The 18140-nt window shown below is 39.0% G+C and overlaps 1 protein-coding gene across 1 annotated transcript in view; it reads right to left on the bottom strand.

The window, feature by feature from the left end:
- Nucleotides 1-13832: 13832 nt before the first annotated feature.
- Nucleotides 13833-18140, bottom strand: part of LOC131678496 (uncharacterized) — a 399580-nt gene continuing 395272 nt past the window's right edge. Inside the window, exons 6-7 of the mRNA XM_058958686.1 lie at nt 15778-15966; nt 13833-15714 (exon numbers count right to left, since the gene is read on the bottom strand). Coding sequence (XP_058814669.1) covers nt 15501-15714; nt 15778-15966 — 403 coding nt within the window. The 3' untranslated portion in view covers nt 13833-15500. The remainder of the gene's footprint in view (nt 15715-15777; nt 15967-18140) is intronic.

Here is an 18140-nt window from a genome sequence, read left to right as displayed (position 1 = left end):
TTGACTGTAAATTTTGTTGAAAACGACCGAGTTTTAGTGAAGTGGAATACCTTCTGAAGGTAAAAATGCAACTTAGGTTTGCGGAAGTCTTGTACCTTCAGTATCATCATCTTCGCAATGTAGCGTTAATATCATTCAACACGTTAGCACAAGCCGAGCGTTTCGTTTTGAAGAACAACTTAAAACACGTGGTTGAAAGTGACAACGTTGGAATTAAGATTCCCGTATACATTGAGAATGATTATATAGATGTAAGGTTATATGACCTATCACCTCGTACCACTCCTGAGCCAATTGCAAAATGCATGTCGCAATACGGAGAAGTAGAATCCGTTACACCTGATACTTGGCGAAACTTCTTCCCGGGTACTCCTAACGGCGTTTTTGTAGTGAGGATGCGGGTTGAAAGGCCTGTACCCTCCTACTTGGCAATAAAACTCAATACTCACGGAACTACAATTATGCAAACTACGCTATGCACCCATGAGGGGCAAACTCCTACGTGCAAGTATTGTAATCAGACAGCTCATCATGGACAACCTTGCGCGGAAGATGCAGAGGAAAATACATCTCACCCGATTGCCAACTCATCTACGGCAAACCAACCTAAAACAGAGTTTTCAATATCAATGCCTGAACCACAAACGGTGGCCAAATTTGTGGCAGCTGTTCAGACCATAATGACAACCGCAAAAGAATCATCCAGCACCCCAAAAGCAACTGTAAGCAACTTCGGCAACGAATGCAGTAACAATGACGACGGATTTACACTGATCAACAATAAGTGCAAGAAGCAAGGAAGAACATCTGATCCCGGACACCAAGCCAGCTTCGACCGAGACGTGAAAAACAAGAGAGAATTAAATGACCCCCTTGACGCTGTTTGCCAACAGACCTTGCGAAAAAAGGTCTCCGCTCGCAATAAAAAGTTGCGCGCACGAGATCCAATTAATTAATTCTTGTTTGTATTTTTATTTTTACATGTATTGTAAACGTATAAAAGATCCACGGCTCCGCTAAGCTACCGCTATGAGCCGTGTCAAATAAACGAATTAAAAAAAACTAAAAAGATTTTATTAAGAGGAGATTCTCATATAAACGGTCAAAATCGTATTGGATTTTTGTGCATTGTTCAAAAAAAGCTCCTTTGTTAATAATTGAAATGAACATATTGTGGAATAACAATTGACATAATCATAAAAATAGAAAATATACCTTTTAGCACAATCTTTAAAAAAATCAGTAACTTTTGAATACATTTTCCGATTTCGATGAGCTTGTCAAGCTTTCCACGAGATGGTTTGTTTGAAGAAGAGCGCGTCAAATTGTTTATAATTTCTCTCCAACAGTTGTAAACAATTTTACGCGCTCTTCTTCAAACAAACCATCTCGTGGAAAGCTTGACAAGTATCGCGAAAGTCGTTGTTCAATCTGTTGGATCATATTGTTGGAAGGAAATTCTTCGATTCCCGCGGATACTGAGTAGGTGTAATTGCCCACGGGTCCGCCACCCCCTTTTGGCCCTTTATACAGCGGTATACTGAATTCAAAATGGTAACGAAACTTGAGCGTACTGTTAAATGGAGCTGCATGCAGAGCACGACTGAAGCTAAGGGACCATTCATAAATTACGTAACGCAAAAATTGCCCAAAATTGACTCCCCCCTCCCCCTATGTAACAAATTGTCACAAATTTCTCCATCCCCCCTCCCCTGTTACGTAACAAATTCCAAGAAAATTTTTTTTTTCTTCGATGAAAACATGTTACGTAACAATCTAGTTAACACCCCCTCCCCCCTATGTCACAACTTGTCACAACTTGTCGTACCCCCTCCCCCCCCCCCCCCCTAAATGCGTTACGTAATTTATGAGTGGTCCCTAAGATGGTGGCTACCCACTTACATACATACATACATTTTCCGATTTCGATGAGCGACTTCTCATATTTTTCGTAATCGAACACTCTTGAACATCCATGAGCCCAACTATTTTTAAAAAATGCATATTATTGCTCACAATTTACAGCAAAAATCCCGCAGTTTTCTGAAAATTTGCGATTATTTTTATATATAAATGGCCAATAAAACAACAGACAATTTGATATAAAAATCATCAAAATGGCAGTACAGCAGTAGATATTTCAGATGAGGTTAAGATACATATTTTTTTAAATTGCGAGAAATGGTTTTTCGCTATATCGCAAAATCGTTTCCATAAAAAGAAATTTCAACAACATTTTATATTTCAACGAGCCAGTGTACTACGAAAATGATAAAAAAATTTGATGATAGCACAATTCGTGGAAATTTGTAAACTAGTGTCATCCAGTAAGGCGAATATACAAAGGACTCACGTATGAATATAACAAATAAACGTCTTATGTAAAGGCTAATACAGACCGTATTTTCGCAGTGATAGGTCCGATTCGTATGAACTTCACCAGTAGTCTTTGGGGACATTTAACATAAACAGAAAAATAGCAGAGAAGGGGATATTGCTTTTGGTCACATTAGACTTCAAGAATACTTTAAGACTAGCTGAGAAGCATCGGTCCATTCGTTGTACACCATGAGGGTGCCTGATTATCGCTATAGGATATTGAATAGTTGCTTTTGGAACCGAAAACTGATCTACGGAACAGACGAGAAAGAGACAGAGAGAGAGAAAGAGAGAGAGAGAGAGAGAGAGAGAGAGAGAGAGAGAGAGAAAGAAAGAAAGAGAAGAATGACAATTGCGGTGGGCGTTCCTCAGACCTCTATTCTCGGCCCAACGCCATGTACGATGGAGTATTGGAGCTGAACCTTCGATTTCGTGGATGCTCAGGGGGATCCAAGTAGTCGGTGGATCACTAGAAGAAGCTGAGGCTGACTGGAGATAGCCAATCATAAAACAGAAGTGGTGTTGACTACCAACCGAAAGGCAGTACAACAGGCACACATCACGGTCGAAGAATATATTATTTACTCGAAGCGTGAGGATAAGCAATTAGCCATGATAATCGAAGACCGACTGAATTGTAATAGTCACGTCGACTGTGTTTGTGAGAAGACGGCAAGAACGACCATAGCTTTGGGCAGACTCATGCGGAAAAAATTATCGATAGGCAGTAACAAGAAGATACTCCTGTCGAGCGTACCAACGTAAATTCTCCGGTCTGGTTTCTTGTAATAAAGGAGGTATGAAATAAGTTGTGTTTGCACAGCACGTTCAAGTTGTTGACCATAAGGGTTTTTAGCACCTATCGGATCATATCGTTGGGTTAATGCCAGAATTATATTCATTGTATTGCTACTAGAGGAGGATGTTCGGAGGATCAGAGAAATCAGAGGAGACCAACAAGGAGCGCGGATTGACACAATGAGGAAGTGGCAAGAAGAATGGGACAACGCGGCGAATGGAAGATAGAAACATAGATTGATCCCGATCGTGTTCACGCGGATAAACAGGAAGCACGGAAATGTTAATTCTTATCTGATGCAGTTTTAGGCAGCTACAAGAATTATCTGCACAATGTTTGCAGCGGGTCAGACACCAGCCCAGATAACAGCTTCCACAGAATGTATCACGTTGAAAATACGTGGAACGCTATTTACGAGGCCATTGTAGAAATTGTGTGGGCTCAGCAGCGAAAATGGCGGGATGATCCAGCGAGTGGTCGAATGAAACAGCGCGTAATTGTCCCATGGAGTAGGCTAGATCCACTGCCGGGGACTAGTAAATTGCGCTAAAACTAGGTACTAAATAAATCGCGTATGACTGAGCGTCGGTATCGAGAGAAATTCCGCAGCCAAGGAGCTCTCAGTCGCATTAGGGTAGATTTGCCGCCGTGAATTACACTAGTTTACAAGAAAAATTAAGCTTCAAGAAAAAGTATTTTTCAGACTAATTTTGGGTCGCTGAACACGAAAACAATATTCATTTTTTTGTTCAAAGAAGCGATTTTGTGATTTTCTCTCTCGTTTTTGAGCACTTTTTGTAGTTTTTAGTCAATATTTCTTGTCAAAATCATTCAATTAATTTAGTCAATATGCAAATGGAAAGGTGCCGAGATGGCCTTTCCAAAAACATATAATATGTGTCGATCATATGCAAAACTTTTAGTGCTGCAAGCGACCAAAGTTTAAAAAAAGTGCATTTTTGAACATTTTTAAAAGTTACTCATTTTTAAATGATTTTTTTTACCGAAAGCAATTTTTTTCGGACCTTTTAGAATCTAAGATGACAAATAATATGTTTACGTTAATTTTAAGCCTAATATCGCTAACATCGGATGGAAAATGTTGATGCTATGGCACATTGAGCAAAATGGAGATTTTATGATTTTAGCGGACCATGCCCTGGTGCGGCGGTTTAGAGGGTGTAGCACTGGTCTCATAAGCCAGTCGTCAAATATTCGAGTCCCTATCGGCCTTTTAAGCCGTAATCATATGTTTGTTGAGATTTGATCTACGCATATTATACCTTTTCGGAAAGGGCACATCAATACCTTTCGAACTGTTTCGATCGGATCCTATTTGAACAAGATATTACAAATAACTAAAATAGTGCCCAAAAACACCTTTTTCAAAGAACTCTTGAAAATGCTTCTTTGAAAAAAATGGGCTTGGTTTTCGAATTCAGCGATCCAAAATTAACTGAGGAAATACCTTTTTTCTTAGCTTATCGCGATTACCTTAAAATTGTTAAAATCTGACACATTAGATTCTGAAAATATGAAAAATTATTTTTCTGTAATAAAAAATAGAGTAAAAACAAAAAAGCGGAAGCAAAATAAAAACGTTTTTTTAAACTGAACTTCTTTGAAAGAGAAATAGAGTATTATTTTCGTATTCAGCGACCCAAAATTAATCTAGAAAACACTTTTTCTCGTAACTTCATTTTTCTTGTAAACTAGTGTAATCCTATTTAAGACCAAAAGAGATATGTGAAAAACAGAGAAATTTTCACTCGGTGCCTAATAACATCACCAGTTTTTGTCGGATTTTCGTGATCTTAGGCTTAAAATTCACGCGAGAAGTTTGCCTGTCACATAAGATCTTAAAAGATTTTTTTTGCTGATTTATTTTTTTATGAAAAATCAACCAAAAAATAGTAATTTTACCAAACACTACTTTTTTTGACTTTGGTTGCTCTTAACCCTAAATTGTTGATATTTTATCCTAACATATGATACATTTTTGGAATGGGAACATCAATACCTTTCGAATGGTGAGTCGTTAATCGGAAGATTTGTTCCTGAGATATTGGCTAAAAACTGCAAAAAGTGCTCAAAAACACTTTTTTTTTAAATCACAAAAAGGGTTCTTTGAAAAAGAAAATGGATATAATTTTCGTGCTCAGTGACCCAAAATTGACTTAGAAAACATCTTTTTTCTTAACTTCATGCAACTAACCAAAATTTGTAAATTAGTGTTATCCGAGTAGATCGCCAAATGGCTCACAGATGATCAGAACCGGGACTATTCAAGTAGATGTTCGGAGCGAAATGATGTCAACGAACTGTATCGAATGGTACATAGCATTCGTCACTCCGAGTTGCGGTTGACAAAGTGGAGTTTCAAAGTGATTACACAGCCTTACAGCCTAAAGGCAAAAATGCATTGTCGATACCTGTACGTTTCGTAAATCCGTACGACTATCAGTTGAAGTTTTTGGTTATCGATGTTGCCATCTACTTCGGAATGCAACGATTTTGCAGGTGTACACGGAACATAGCTAAATGATTATCATGTGCCAAGAAAGAAAATCTGCAAGATTTCAAACACAAACGATCAACCTAAGCCGCTGTTTCCACCAGAGTTGGACAAAATGTGCCGCAAGTGTTCCCCGGGTTGCTATAACCCGGTCAGCGTGCCAAGCAGAAAGTTAGCAAAACTTGAGCACTACATCTACATCTACATCTACATCTACATCTACATCTTCGTCAGGTGGGTATTTACCATTAGCAGTTCTAATCGTGACATGACAGACATGAAAGTCTTTCGATTTCGAAAGTAACTGATACAACCTACTAGCCTTGTAACGACTTGAGACATTTGGGCAGAAGCGTCTCTGCATATGCGATTCCAAGCTCTTCTACATAAATTTTCGAGTGTAGCAAGTTCAGTATACCATCAAGGGATCCTCTAGAAGCATGCATAACTCAAAGCGGATAAGCCTTTTGGTTTGCTGCTACTATGAGTGAGTTGTGTTTTATACCCGACCGCATCCAAATCACTTGGAGATTCAGTCATTGGAAAATACTCATGAAACCTTATCGCCAAGCCCTCTTCCTAGAAGTCCCAATTTGAAGAATTGGGATTACGATATGTGACGATATCTAACGATATGTGCAAATCCTCAAAGAAGGACGCTTTTCCTTCCTGCACAAGGCGAAATAGACTCATAGTTACTGTACGTTTATGCTAAAGATTAATTTACCAAACACGTTGGACTATAATCGTCTATAGCGAACAAGTAACAAGTGACATGACCTTCATTTGAATCTCACGATTCGCGAAGAAAGAAGCCATTCAATCCTTGGCACGGAGAAACACCTTGACTTGACGACTCCCGTTTTTAGTCGCCTCTAACGACAACCCAGTGAATCAATTCTTGGCTGAGATACTTCAACCCGCCGGATACCATTTGTCCTCTAGGCTGTTTTGTCCAGAGAAAGATAATAGAGTGTTATCAACCTCCCAGCGTACCACAGCCGCAGCTGGTGTTAGTCGCTTCTTATGACTGGGACAGTAACCCAGTGGGTCAATTATGTGCTAATTTTTTTCGAGAGATTTTACAAACGGCTTTAGATTCATTTGATTTGAGGAGAATTGAGAGCTGCTGTTCCTTTTAAAAGAACTTGCGTTCTCTCATCTTCTTCAAAGAACCAGTTCGTTTGAACCGTTTGAGAACGAATGACCCATATTTATTGCACACACTGTTCTTTTATATATATGAGAAAAATGCATGGTGGCAAAAAACGCGTGATGGGCAAAGCAGTTAAAATCTCGACTGTTGTATGGTTTCAACTTAGATCGAAGCAAATATCAAAGTCGATAGGTCGGACGTTTCCACCTAAAAAGATTGCCATTACCGTCACCTATTGGTGTCTAGCTCAAACTCGATTTAATTTCGCCATACTTCCTGGGCCGTCGTTGTATTCAAGCGCAAATGGCATTTTGCTGCAAAGCTCAATTACCTGCTGCGACATCTACTGATTAATAGCATAAACAAGAAAAAGTGGATGTTTGTGTGTTTTTCATACCAACGCTAAGTGATTTGATGTAATTTTTTGATGTTTGTCCGTAAATACGCATCAATCATAGTGAACAATGGACTCAGAGGGAAAGAAAACCATTTGGAATTTAATAATAATGGTTTTTTTCGTAGATGTGGAACACGACACATTCAAATCCAACTCTTCTGTTCGCCAAATTGGTTCATCCATTTTTTCCTTTCAGAATAAATATATGTTGCATGCCTACTTACAGGCGTTTGACTCACGTATCAAAAGACAGAGTTCGTTTTCTCATACTCGTCGGTGACCCAGACCTTCTGTGCTTGGCTAACCGAGATATCACTCGATACCAGCCAGTGGCATTGGGCGTTCACATATGTCCACAACTGTTTGGATTTAGTGTCTAACTGGTTCCAATTTGGTGTTAGTTGGGATACTCTGTCTAACTGACAGCAAGTTGGTGTCAGTTACTGACGAGTGGAAAATGAAATATTCAAATCCAATTATTTGATAATGCTGTTGTTTATCTCTGTTTGTCTTTCAAATGCCGATGTAGATTTTCATTAGGCTATTACAAATGCCCTTGCAGTGATACGAGGTAGGCTACTAAATGTAATTTGTTGGTGTGCCAACAGCGATCTACTCGCCGCTGCTGATGGATTCCCCTCAATTTCTTTTGCTTTTTCCATTTTTTATTTCTCCTAACATTTCTCCTAACATGTAGTCACTCGGGTTTTTCTCGGGGTGAAGGGGGAGGGGGTTGCTTCTCTAATCTTCCGGCCATCACATCACATGATTTGGTATTCTTAATATGCATAACAAACATAAAAGATGTGGCACAAGGGGTTAAAACGCATAAAAATTCTGTCAATCCTATTTTTCATTCGATTGTCTGCTCTAAAGATATTACCAAGGGCCGTTCATAAATGATGTCGCGTATTGATAGTTGGGCAAAAACCATGAATAACCGAGAGAAAAACTTAAAATTTGAGACGTACTAGTGGAGTGGGATTAACCCATTCATGGCCATGTTGTTTGTGGACAACAACGTTTTTAAACAGCTATAACTTTTGATTGAGGGGAAATTTGCTCACAAAAACAAGTAAGGCTCATTAATGTGATTATTGCCTTTAATTTGAGTATTAACAGTTACAAGGATCAGCTCTCGAACTGAAGTTTTTGCAATTAGTCTGATTGGATTCCGATGGAGCAGTGCTGCCAGAGACAGTTTGCGTTGCGAAGGAAAATGATTTTTCATATATCTTTGTTATGGTACAATATTATTGAACACTGATAAAGCTTATCAATTTGGGCTGTCTTTGGCTATGTTTTCCACGCAATTGGACTATTGTAAATATTCTAGGAGAATTGTGTTGAGCATTAGAAGGTAAAAATTGAGCAGCTTCTAGCACTGTAAGGGAAGCACCTATCTTTATGAAAAGACTTTTCGTGTTTCTTGATCCAACCGTTTTATTGGAAAAATAGTTTTAAAACCCTACGTGCACTAGAAAAAAAAATTGGGCATGAAAGGGTTAATAAAACCAACAACAATTTTTAGACTTTTTCTGCGACTGGACCCAAAACAAACAATATTCCATAACGAATATCACGTAACATCGATGACAGAGCAGTGGGATCCTGGCCAAGTTTCCCCTGGGTCGTGCAAAACTCAGAAGCAACATCAATTTCGACACAGAGAACAGACATCCATTTCAAGCGTAAAAGATGAGTAAAAAGCACATCCAAAGATAATCGAGAGGTTACCACCAAAGGTGGTTCTGTCCTGCCGTTTAGTGCGTAAGTGTTACGGAATTGATATCCAAGTGATCGTTATAATTATGGGATATACCAGTATGGTGGTCGTAATGGTCTAGCAAATATTTGTTCAAATGACAAAATAAGCATTTTAAACTTGTTTGTCCGAAACTGGATGTCTGTTCTCTGTGGCTTAGTTCTAACAATTAAAATCTCAAATTCTTGATTTCCAAGCAAAGCGAATATTAATACACGCTAGAACAGGAATCATAACTGGCAGAATACATAGTTACAGGAAAATCAGTATTCGTGGACATTACGATTATCAGCGCTCTCTGAATTAGTTAATAGTTGATTGATCCTCTTCGGACCTAGGGGACGCAAGAGGAGATCAGGAACAAGACAGAAGCGGAATCAATGCGAATGTTTAATTACATCACTGACGATTTAACACGCGTTGTTAGAAGCTTGATACATTGGACTAGACAAAATAGTGGACTTGACGTTATACACTTCGAGACAAACAGGCGTAAAATTTAGTCCTCCTCCCGAGGACCGGTGTTTACTTGGCAGACAGTTGCTAATTCGTCCGATTTTGCAAATTTTGTCTCGCGGGACGGACCGCGATCCCCTAAGCTTTAAGCTGCAGTCCTATCAGCCCGCGAAAAAAAGGTATTTGATAGTCGAGCTTGTAGAATCCCTTAAGCGTCTCATGTACGGGTTCCGACGGAAGATGAGGATTCGATGAAAGAAATCTCTTCTATGAGACGGTCGAGCAACGAAGTCGAAATGGAGAAGGGCAGCGGCAGGCGAGTTTAACATGAGAGAATGAGACTACCATTGAAATGAAGTCTGTAAGTAGCACTAACAAAATTCTTAATTTCAGGAACTGTACGGGATGTCGCTGGGCCTGTGGCCTTCGACTGGCATGGTCCATTCTCATTGATTCGAAAGCCTTCTCGGCTGGTTGGTAGATATGTGCTCCTACTTGAAAGTTGATCAATTCGCTTGGGTGGGGGACATGTGGATCCTACTAGATGTCGACTCTTTTGATCGTCGGTATGAAGCTAGTTCAGGAAAGGAATGCAGGACTGGCACCTAAAAGATAGTTAATTATTCAGGACTTGTTCTTATGATTATTAAACTCGACCAAGCACACCGACTCTCAGAAATGATAAGCAACCCTTTCGGGTCGGTGTGGTCTATTTGAGTCGAACCAGGCGCCTTTATGGGCAGAGATTCTTTTTGCGAAATCCTAAAATACCTTCACTGGTCTAGCTACTCAGGATAATAAAAATAGAAAACTTGAGGATTTGCCTGGTCCATAATGTAATGAATATGTATCTTGACTAGAACAGGGATAATCGAATTATGTTATAAGATAGAGATGAAACAGCACAGTTGTAGGGGAAGTATTCGCGAGTAAGGACTAATACTGATAGTATGTATGTTTACCGTTTCAATTAATAGTCGATTGATCCAATTTGGACCTAGGAGACAAAAAGGACTTTAGGAAGAGACAGAAGCGGATTAAATGCGAAATTTGCCAACATGACGTTGACCCTAAGGGGATGGTAGGATGATTTTCCATAGGGTAGCAGACTAAAGGGCGAACACGAAATTATTGCGACACATACAACAGGGCATAACTTTTTTACCATTGGGTAAAAATCAGCCAAATTTTGCACACTTTCGCATTGATGTGTATTGTTTACATGCTGTCAAACTCGAAGTCGTGTTTTTCGATTCAACGAAAATGGAGGTGAACCAACGCGAGCGAGAGAACAAATTCTTTCCAAACACCTGGAATTTCCTGACCTGTCGCACCGCCAGTTGGGAAAAATGTTGAACATTCACCATTCAACCGTCTCCAGAGTGTTGAAGCGCTTCCAGGAGCGGTTGACGTTGGACCACGGCAAAGGAGCTGGAAGAAAACCGGGACCGGAGAACAAAAAGACGGAGGGAAAGGTGAAGCGGATGATTAAAGCAAATCCCAACGTTTCAAGCCGTGATTTGGCTAAAAAGAACGGCATGTCGCAGAGCTACGTCCAGAATGCAAAGAAGAGAGCTGGACTACATACATACAAGGTACAGAACTTCCCAAAACGCGATGAGCGGCAACAAACGACGGCTAAAACTCGGGCACGGAAGCTCTACGAGAAGATGCTGACAAAATATGGCTGCTGTGTGGTGGACGACGAAACGTATATAAAAGCCGACTTTAAGCAAATTCCGGGGTTAGAGTTTTTCACCGGCAAGAGCAAGTTCTATGTGGACGACAAATTTAAGAAGGAGAAAATGTCGAAATTCGCCTCCAAATATCTCATTTGGCAGGCCATCTGCTCTTGCGGACTGAGGAGTGAGCCTTTCGTGACAAAGGGCACAGTAAATGGCGAGATCTACAAATCTGAGTGCCTCGAGAAGCGCCTTTTGCCGTTCTTGCAGCAGCACGACGAAGCTCCGCTATTTTGGCCAGATTTGGCATCATGCCACTATTCTAAAGGTGTCCTGGAGTGGTATGAGGCCAATTCTGTCCATTTTGTTCCAAAGGACATGAATCCGCCAAACTGTCCGGAGCTGCGCCCGGTGGAGCAGTACTGGGCAATGATGAAGCGGGAACTTCTGAAGAGCAAGAAGACAGTCAAAGACGAGAAGGACATGTTAAGAAAATGGAAAAAAAACTGAGAAACTGGTACCAGATGACACTGTAAAGACTTTGATGGAGGACATCAAGCGAAAATGCGTTCAATTTTACACTCAAGGCTCCATCGATTAACTTAATTTTTGAAGTAAATATATGTATAAAACTACCCTAAAATTTTGGTTTGATTTTAAACATTATAAGAAAATTGGTATGACATTTCCGGTGTCGCAATAATTTCGTGTTCGTCCTTTAGATGACACGACGTTACACGCTCTAAACTTGTGCCAAATAGTTTGTATGTATGTATGAAAGTATGTATGAATGTAAACCCCTATGTATGCCTGTATGCATGGATGTGTATATGAGCAATGTATCCCTGACCAACATAGAAGGACAGCCTCTGAGCCACCAAAACGCTCATGGGAAACCGGGTGCGCGGTCGTAGTTGTGACCATAAAGCACTGCACACACTGTCAAGTGCAACGGTGAGACGGTAGGTGTACAGTTAATGCACATAGGTTGCAGAAATAGGTTGTGGAGACAGCCCGACTGCACACTGATAAATAACAATAACAATAATTTTTCGTAGATATACTTAAGTTCAAATTATGAAATCTTCTAAAATGTGTATACATACTGTGCTTCTAGGTTAGGGTTCAGAACCGCCCGATTTAAGAATATTTAAACAATCCATCAAAGCATAATAAATATAAGTTAACTTTTTTCAAGAATTGGCTATCATTTCGAACATACATAACTTTGTACGAAGCGGTTTTGTGTCGGTTCTGAAAGAAAAATTTAAAAATATACTACAGTATCTCTCTAAAAAGTAAAAAGTCTTTTGATATCTTGAAGAAAATTAGTTTTCTTCCATTTTATTTTCAGTTTTTATACGGATATGGTCAATTTTTTAAAAAAAATGCAAAATTCACGTGAGTTTTCGAAAAATTTCTACCGATCTGACAGTTCATTTGCAAAACATCCACTTCGAGCATGTAGCGCCCCTATATATTTGTTCTGCATATAATGCCGAATAGATTTAAATGAATTTTGTCTGGAATAGATTGAAAGCCGGAATTCTAAAAGATATCAGTTGAAATTCAGGTTTCAACCCATCAAGAATCCTGGTCTCTTCTATTATGTACAGATTGCAATGGTTGGCTCATTTCGACTAAATTTCCCAAAAACACCCAAAATGATGTTTTTTATACACACATGCGCATCAAAGTAGGACGGTAGTGCAGATAGTGCTAACCTTCGAGATTAGTTTTAAGTTATGCTTTCGTTTTTGACAGTGCATTACACCGGTGTAGTCGGTACTACACTTATTCAAGCTTGGATGCAATCAATTTATCTCTTTTTTTGCACTACAACAATGTGGCACCAAGAAAAAACGAAAATGCTATTAGATTAATGGTCGTAATTTGATCTCTCTGGACGTCAGATTAAGATGTCAGTCAGAAAATAAACTGACTGGGATGTCATTAAGCATTTCATAGCTGAGCTGCACCCTTTTCTTCTAAATATCGATCTACAGACTCCGAGCAGACAGCGAGTGAATAGCTTTCTACTCTGCATATATTTCAAAACAAAGGGGAAGAAACAACGAAACTAACTGAATGATAAGCAGGGATTTGGAACAAAAATAAAACAAATAAAAAAAACAGCTGTGATAATAAATTGTATAATATTCGTCCAATTTTATTTAAATAATAATACTTATACAAATTACAGTGATCGTTTAAATAATAGTATAACTGATTTTTATCATAATTACATGTTTAAAACTTAAAATATTAGCGAAAAAAGGTTACACTAGAATATTACAGTTTTTCTGGTTAATATATTAATATAAAAAATATATTGCAAATAATAATACGAATGATCGTTACTCAGATGACAGTACATTTGTTTAAACTAAATATGAGTTTGCCTTCCTTTCCTGTACAGCACGATCTACGGGCTAGATTTGTGTCTCTCTCCTCTTCACCCATCTACTACTACAATTTGTTTCAACACACAGAGTATTAGTTACTCTTTCTAGCTCATGCAAACAGTACAAACTCACAATAAACGACATACCCGAAACGGATAGAAAAGTCCTATATTCAATTCATTCGATTCAAAAGCTAGACAAGCACATTCTACAGGAACGATTCTACGTGTTCGTTCCCTCAACAGAGCAGTTGCTATATGTATAATTAAAAACGAACCTAAATGGAACAGTTTTATTTATCATCTTGAAAAGAATTAGTATATATACTAGGTACATACTACTGACAGCAGAACGGTCCATTGAAGCATAACAGTCCCATTGATTGATCTGTGATAAGGGATCTTTCATGATTCTATGGACCGCACAGTCTCTATCTATGATAGTAATAAAATCTCTAAAGGTTGCTACCAACTTCACTTTCATATACTCTCTCTTATGTGTTACTCAGTTGACATCCATCAAAATATTATGAATTAGTCTATAAATTGTTATTTTAACTTTCGAAGAAAAAAGCTATTCGATCGTTTAACATCTTCTGATTCTTTACTAAACAGTAAGTCGATTGTCTCGAAGATTTGTTTGTGATTGTTCATAGAAAAAAAATGTATAAACCACTATATGTAGATTGACTTCATGATTTTGTTTGTTTACCGTAGGCACCATCTAAGAGTTAGCGGAAAAGTTTAGGTTAAGGCACCAAAAGTTATCACATTTTGAGGTAACGTTTTTTTTAGTCTTAAGTAGTATGGAGATGGATTCTGTGAAGAGATAGCTCGACTGGTTTGAAAACATGGCGTGGAAAAAGTGGGAACTCTACTCGGTCGATTCGGGTAAACACACATTTCCCGCCAGCCGAGAAAGTTAGCCCTCTTCTGGCGAGTAGCGAAAACTCTGTCGGTTGACTGTTCTCAAAGTGTCTCGACTAATGGTAGCGTTGAACGATTTAGAGAGGAGATTGGGGCAGTATAATCACTTTGCGCCGTTACTTGCCATCATTTTGGGGGATAACTTGGGAAGAAATGCAACAAATCAAAACGCTCCTTAATTTAATTGGTCATTTAAATAAGAGGAGGTGATTAGTGGTATGATGCAAAAAATCAAAAGTGATTATATGCGGAAAGAAAGAGTTAGTCCGACAAGGTGCTACGTTTCCAGGAAGAAAATCTACCTTCGGGGTGTTTCATGAAGTCAAAAATCATAGTCACAATCGCTTTCACGGTTCGCTAAACTGCATGACCGAATAGTTTATGATGTCGCTGTTAAAGTTGGGATCAAAATCTGAGCGAATATAATAAATCTCGTATAGCTAAGCCTAATTAAACATCTATACAAAATATCATTTCATTACAATTTTCACATGTTCCAGTGAGTGTGTATACGTGTGTTCCCTATCGGTTTTTAGTCAATAATCTGAAATGCATTCGCAATGCAAATTTCGCTTGTTTCGAAATTCTGTGGCAAAAGTTCGTTTCAACTAAAGTGTCGTTACAATGTAAACAGATTTGGAATTGTACTGATACGAAGTACTCGCGTCGATTAAAATTCTTAACTGCTCGATCGAAGCTGTGACTGATCAAAAAAGCCGAAATTAACTTATTCTAGAACTAAAACAGATACAAAATAAATTTAAACTAGACCAAAAAAATAGTAATTTGCTGGTAGCTCTTTCTCTCTATCTTCCTGTCTGTCTGGCTTAGTTAAGCTACCCAAAACGATACGATACAATTCGTAAACGTAAAACTAAACGCAAAAAACCATAATCTAAACAGTAATAACAATAGAGTGTGTTTGTGTGTGTTTTTTAGCTCAATCAAAAGAAGCCAAAATCAAAAATCCAAGTAGAAACGAGAACGATCTAACAAAGAGAACGTTGCGATAGTGAAGCATTAGATTAGTGTTGACTCACCGACGCCATTCATCCGTCCGGCGTTGTACCGGTAGTGGTCACCGGCCACCACACTGACGTTCGTCTGGTGCTGGTTTTGCTGTGGATGACCACTACCCAGAACGACCGCCGCCGAGCTACTATTGCTTTCGATCATTGGCGTTTGCGGCGAATCTAGCGGTCGGGTACCGACGAATGAGCTTTCTAGCCAACATCTAAAATTTAAAAAAAAATCGTGATAATTAAAAAAGAACGTGAGTTACTTATGGTAGACGAACCTTTGGCTTGGACTAGTGGATCTACTGCGTGAGTGTCGGTTGGTTTGGTCATTTACATAATGTACAATCGCCGAAGTGACCTCCTTGATGGATGATTGGATCTCCGGTGTTACTACTGGTTCCACTTTTTGATGGTTCCGCTGCTGCTGTTCCTTGGCTTTCTGCTGCGATAGAAGGGACGATGCGAGTCTAAAAGTTTGAAAAGTTTTGTCAGTATCAGCTTGTTCAGTTGAATAATGTAAATTGTATTGAGTGCACGTCTGCATAATTAAGGGTCTTGAAGAAAATTTAAAACTTCCAGGTTGGAAACTATTGCCTTATTTCAGTGCTGGTCTTTATAAATAGACACTAGAGTAACAAGAAAAATGACCCTCCATCGGTCCACCCCATAAGTTGAGTCGAGTCTGCTCCAAGTAGAAACTAAATTTAAGGTTCAAGTTACCTTTTTGCCTTTCTCAATAGAAAGGTATTGCAATTGCTCTGAAAACCGACTTTTTAACGGAGGCCCGGAGGGCCGAGTGACATATACCATTCGATTCAGTTCGTCGAGTTCGGCAAATGTCTGTGTGTGTGTATGTATGTGTGTGTGTATGTATGTGTGTGTGTATGTGCGTCTGTGTGTGTGTACGCGAACACAATCTCACTCACTTTTCTCAGAGATGGATGAACCGATTTTTACAAACTTAGTCCCAAATGAAAGGTGCAACGTTCCCATAGGCTGCTATTGAATTTCTAATGGATCCGACCTCCGGTTCCGGAATTACAGGGTGATGAGCACGATCACGCAGAAAACGTCGATTTTAAGAAATTCTGCAATGAATGTATAATGGTGAAAATTTTTCCAAAATGTGACCACAACTGCTTCGATTTGTAGTACTAGGTCATTAACAGCCATTCAAAGTCTCTTTGGTCACATTGGCCACCATCATCGGTTCCGGAAGCCCCGGCGGAAGTATCCAAATTCAGAGTAACAGTCACATCGGTTTCTCGGAGATGGCTAGACCGATTCGACTAAACTTGACCTCAAATGAAAGGTATTGCGTCCCCGTAAATGGCTATTAAATTTTATCCCCAACCGACTTCCGGTTCCGGAGTTACGGGTTGTGGCGTGCGATCACATAGCAAATTGTGATTCAAACCGATACCCCGATGGAAGCAAAAAAGGTAAAAATTTCGCTAAAATGTCTCTCAAATAACTTAACTTTGCAGTTCTAGGTCACCGACGGCCAAACAAACTTTCGTTGACTACATTGACCACCATAGACGGTTCCGGAAGTGCCCGGGAAAAGCGGCCATCTTTCATAACTAGCAAACTCATATCAGTTTCTCGGAAATGGTTGGGCCGATTTTCACAAACTTAGTCCCAAATGATAGCTATATTATCCCCACAGATGTGTATAAAATTTCATACGGATCTCTTATATGGGTCCGGAAATATAGACTAAATCGTCACGTCACATATGAAATTCCCATATAAGCCGGAACTCAATTTTTTTTTTCAAAGGGGGAATTCTGAAATTTCAGAAATTGAATTCGTATTTTTGATGACAAACGTCTTTAAAATGCATGAAACGTCGAGATTTTATGTTATTTTGAATTTTTTTTTTAAATCGACTTTTTGGGACTGCCGATTTCGCACCTTTTTTCAGTTCAATATTACCGTGGCTGTTTTTTCTTTTTCAAAATTTTAGATCTCGAATAATGATTTATTTTCCTGTATATAGTTGTCATGTGATGTATAATAATAAAATGTAATATATGCATCTAAAAGTTTTTAATGAATATAAAAAAACGCACACATTATCGTGATTCATGATTGAGAAAGGCACAATTGCACCGCTAGGTAGATTAAAATAGGTTTTTGAGCATGTGTTAGTTTTGAACGCTGGGTAGTATGGGTAGGAAAAATTGTGTTCAGCTTTGTCACCGGATTATACATTTAAACCTTTTCAAAACGCTAAAAGAAGAATATCAGCCGATTTATCAGATCACAACGATTCAAATCATACAAAATAGCTGCTGAAAAAACTATCGGTTTCGCTAAATGGTGCTTTTGAAAAAGTGGCTGTGATTTTTTGTCACACTACCACACCGTGCTGGGGTACGCAACACAACAGCGCAATGAAAAAACCATAGCCACATTTTCAAAAGCACCATTCAGCTAAGCCGATGGCTTTTCCGGCAGGTATTTTGCATGAATTGAATCGTGATGATCTAATAAATCGACTGATATTCTTCTTTTAGAGTTTTGAAAAGGTTTAAATGGATAATCTGGTGGCAAAGCTGAGCACAATTTTTCTTACGCACACTACCAAGCCTTGAGGTAACTTGAGCCTTAACAAGTTTTGCTATCGAGCGGACGA

Source organism: Topomyia yanbarensis, chromosome 2 (genome assembly GCF_030247195.1).
Source record: "Topomyia yanbarensis strain Yona2022 chromosome 2, ASM3024719v1, whole genome shotgun sequence".
NCBI classification, from domain to species: Eukaryota; Metazoa; Arthropoda; class Insecta; order Diptera; family Culicidae; genus Topomyia; species Topomyia yanbarensis.
Note: the sequence above shows the minus strand (reverse complement) of the source record. Positions and strands in the feature narration are given on the sequence as shown.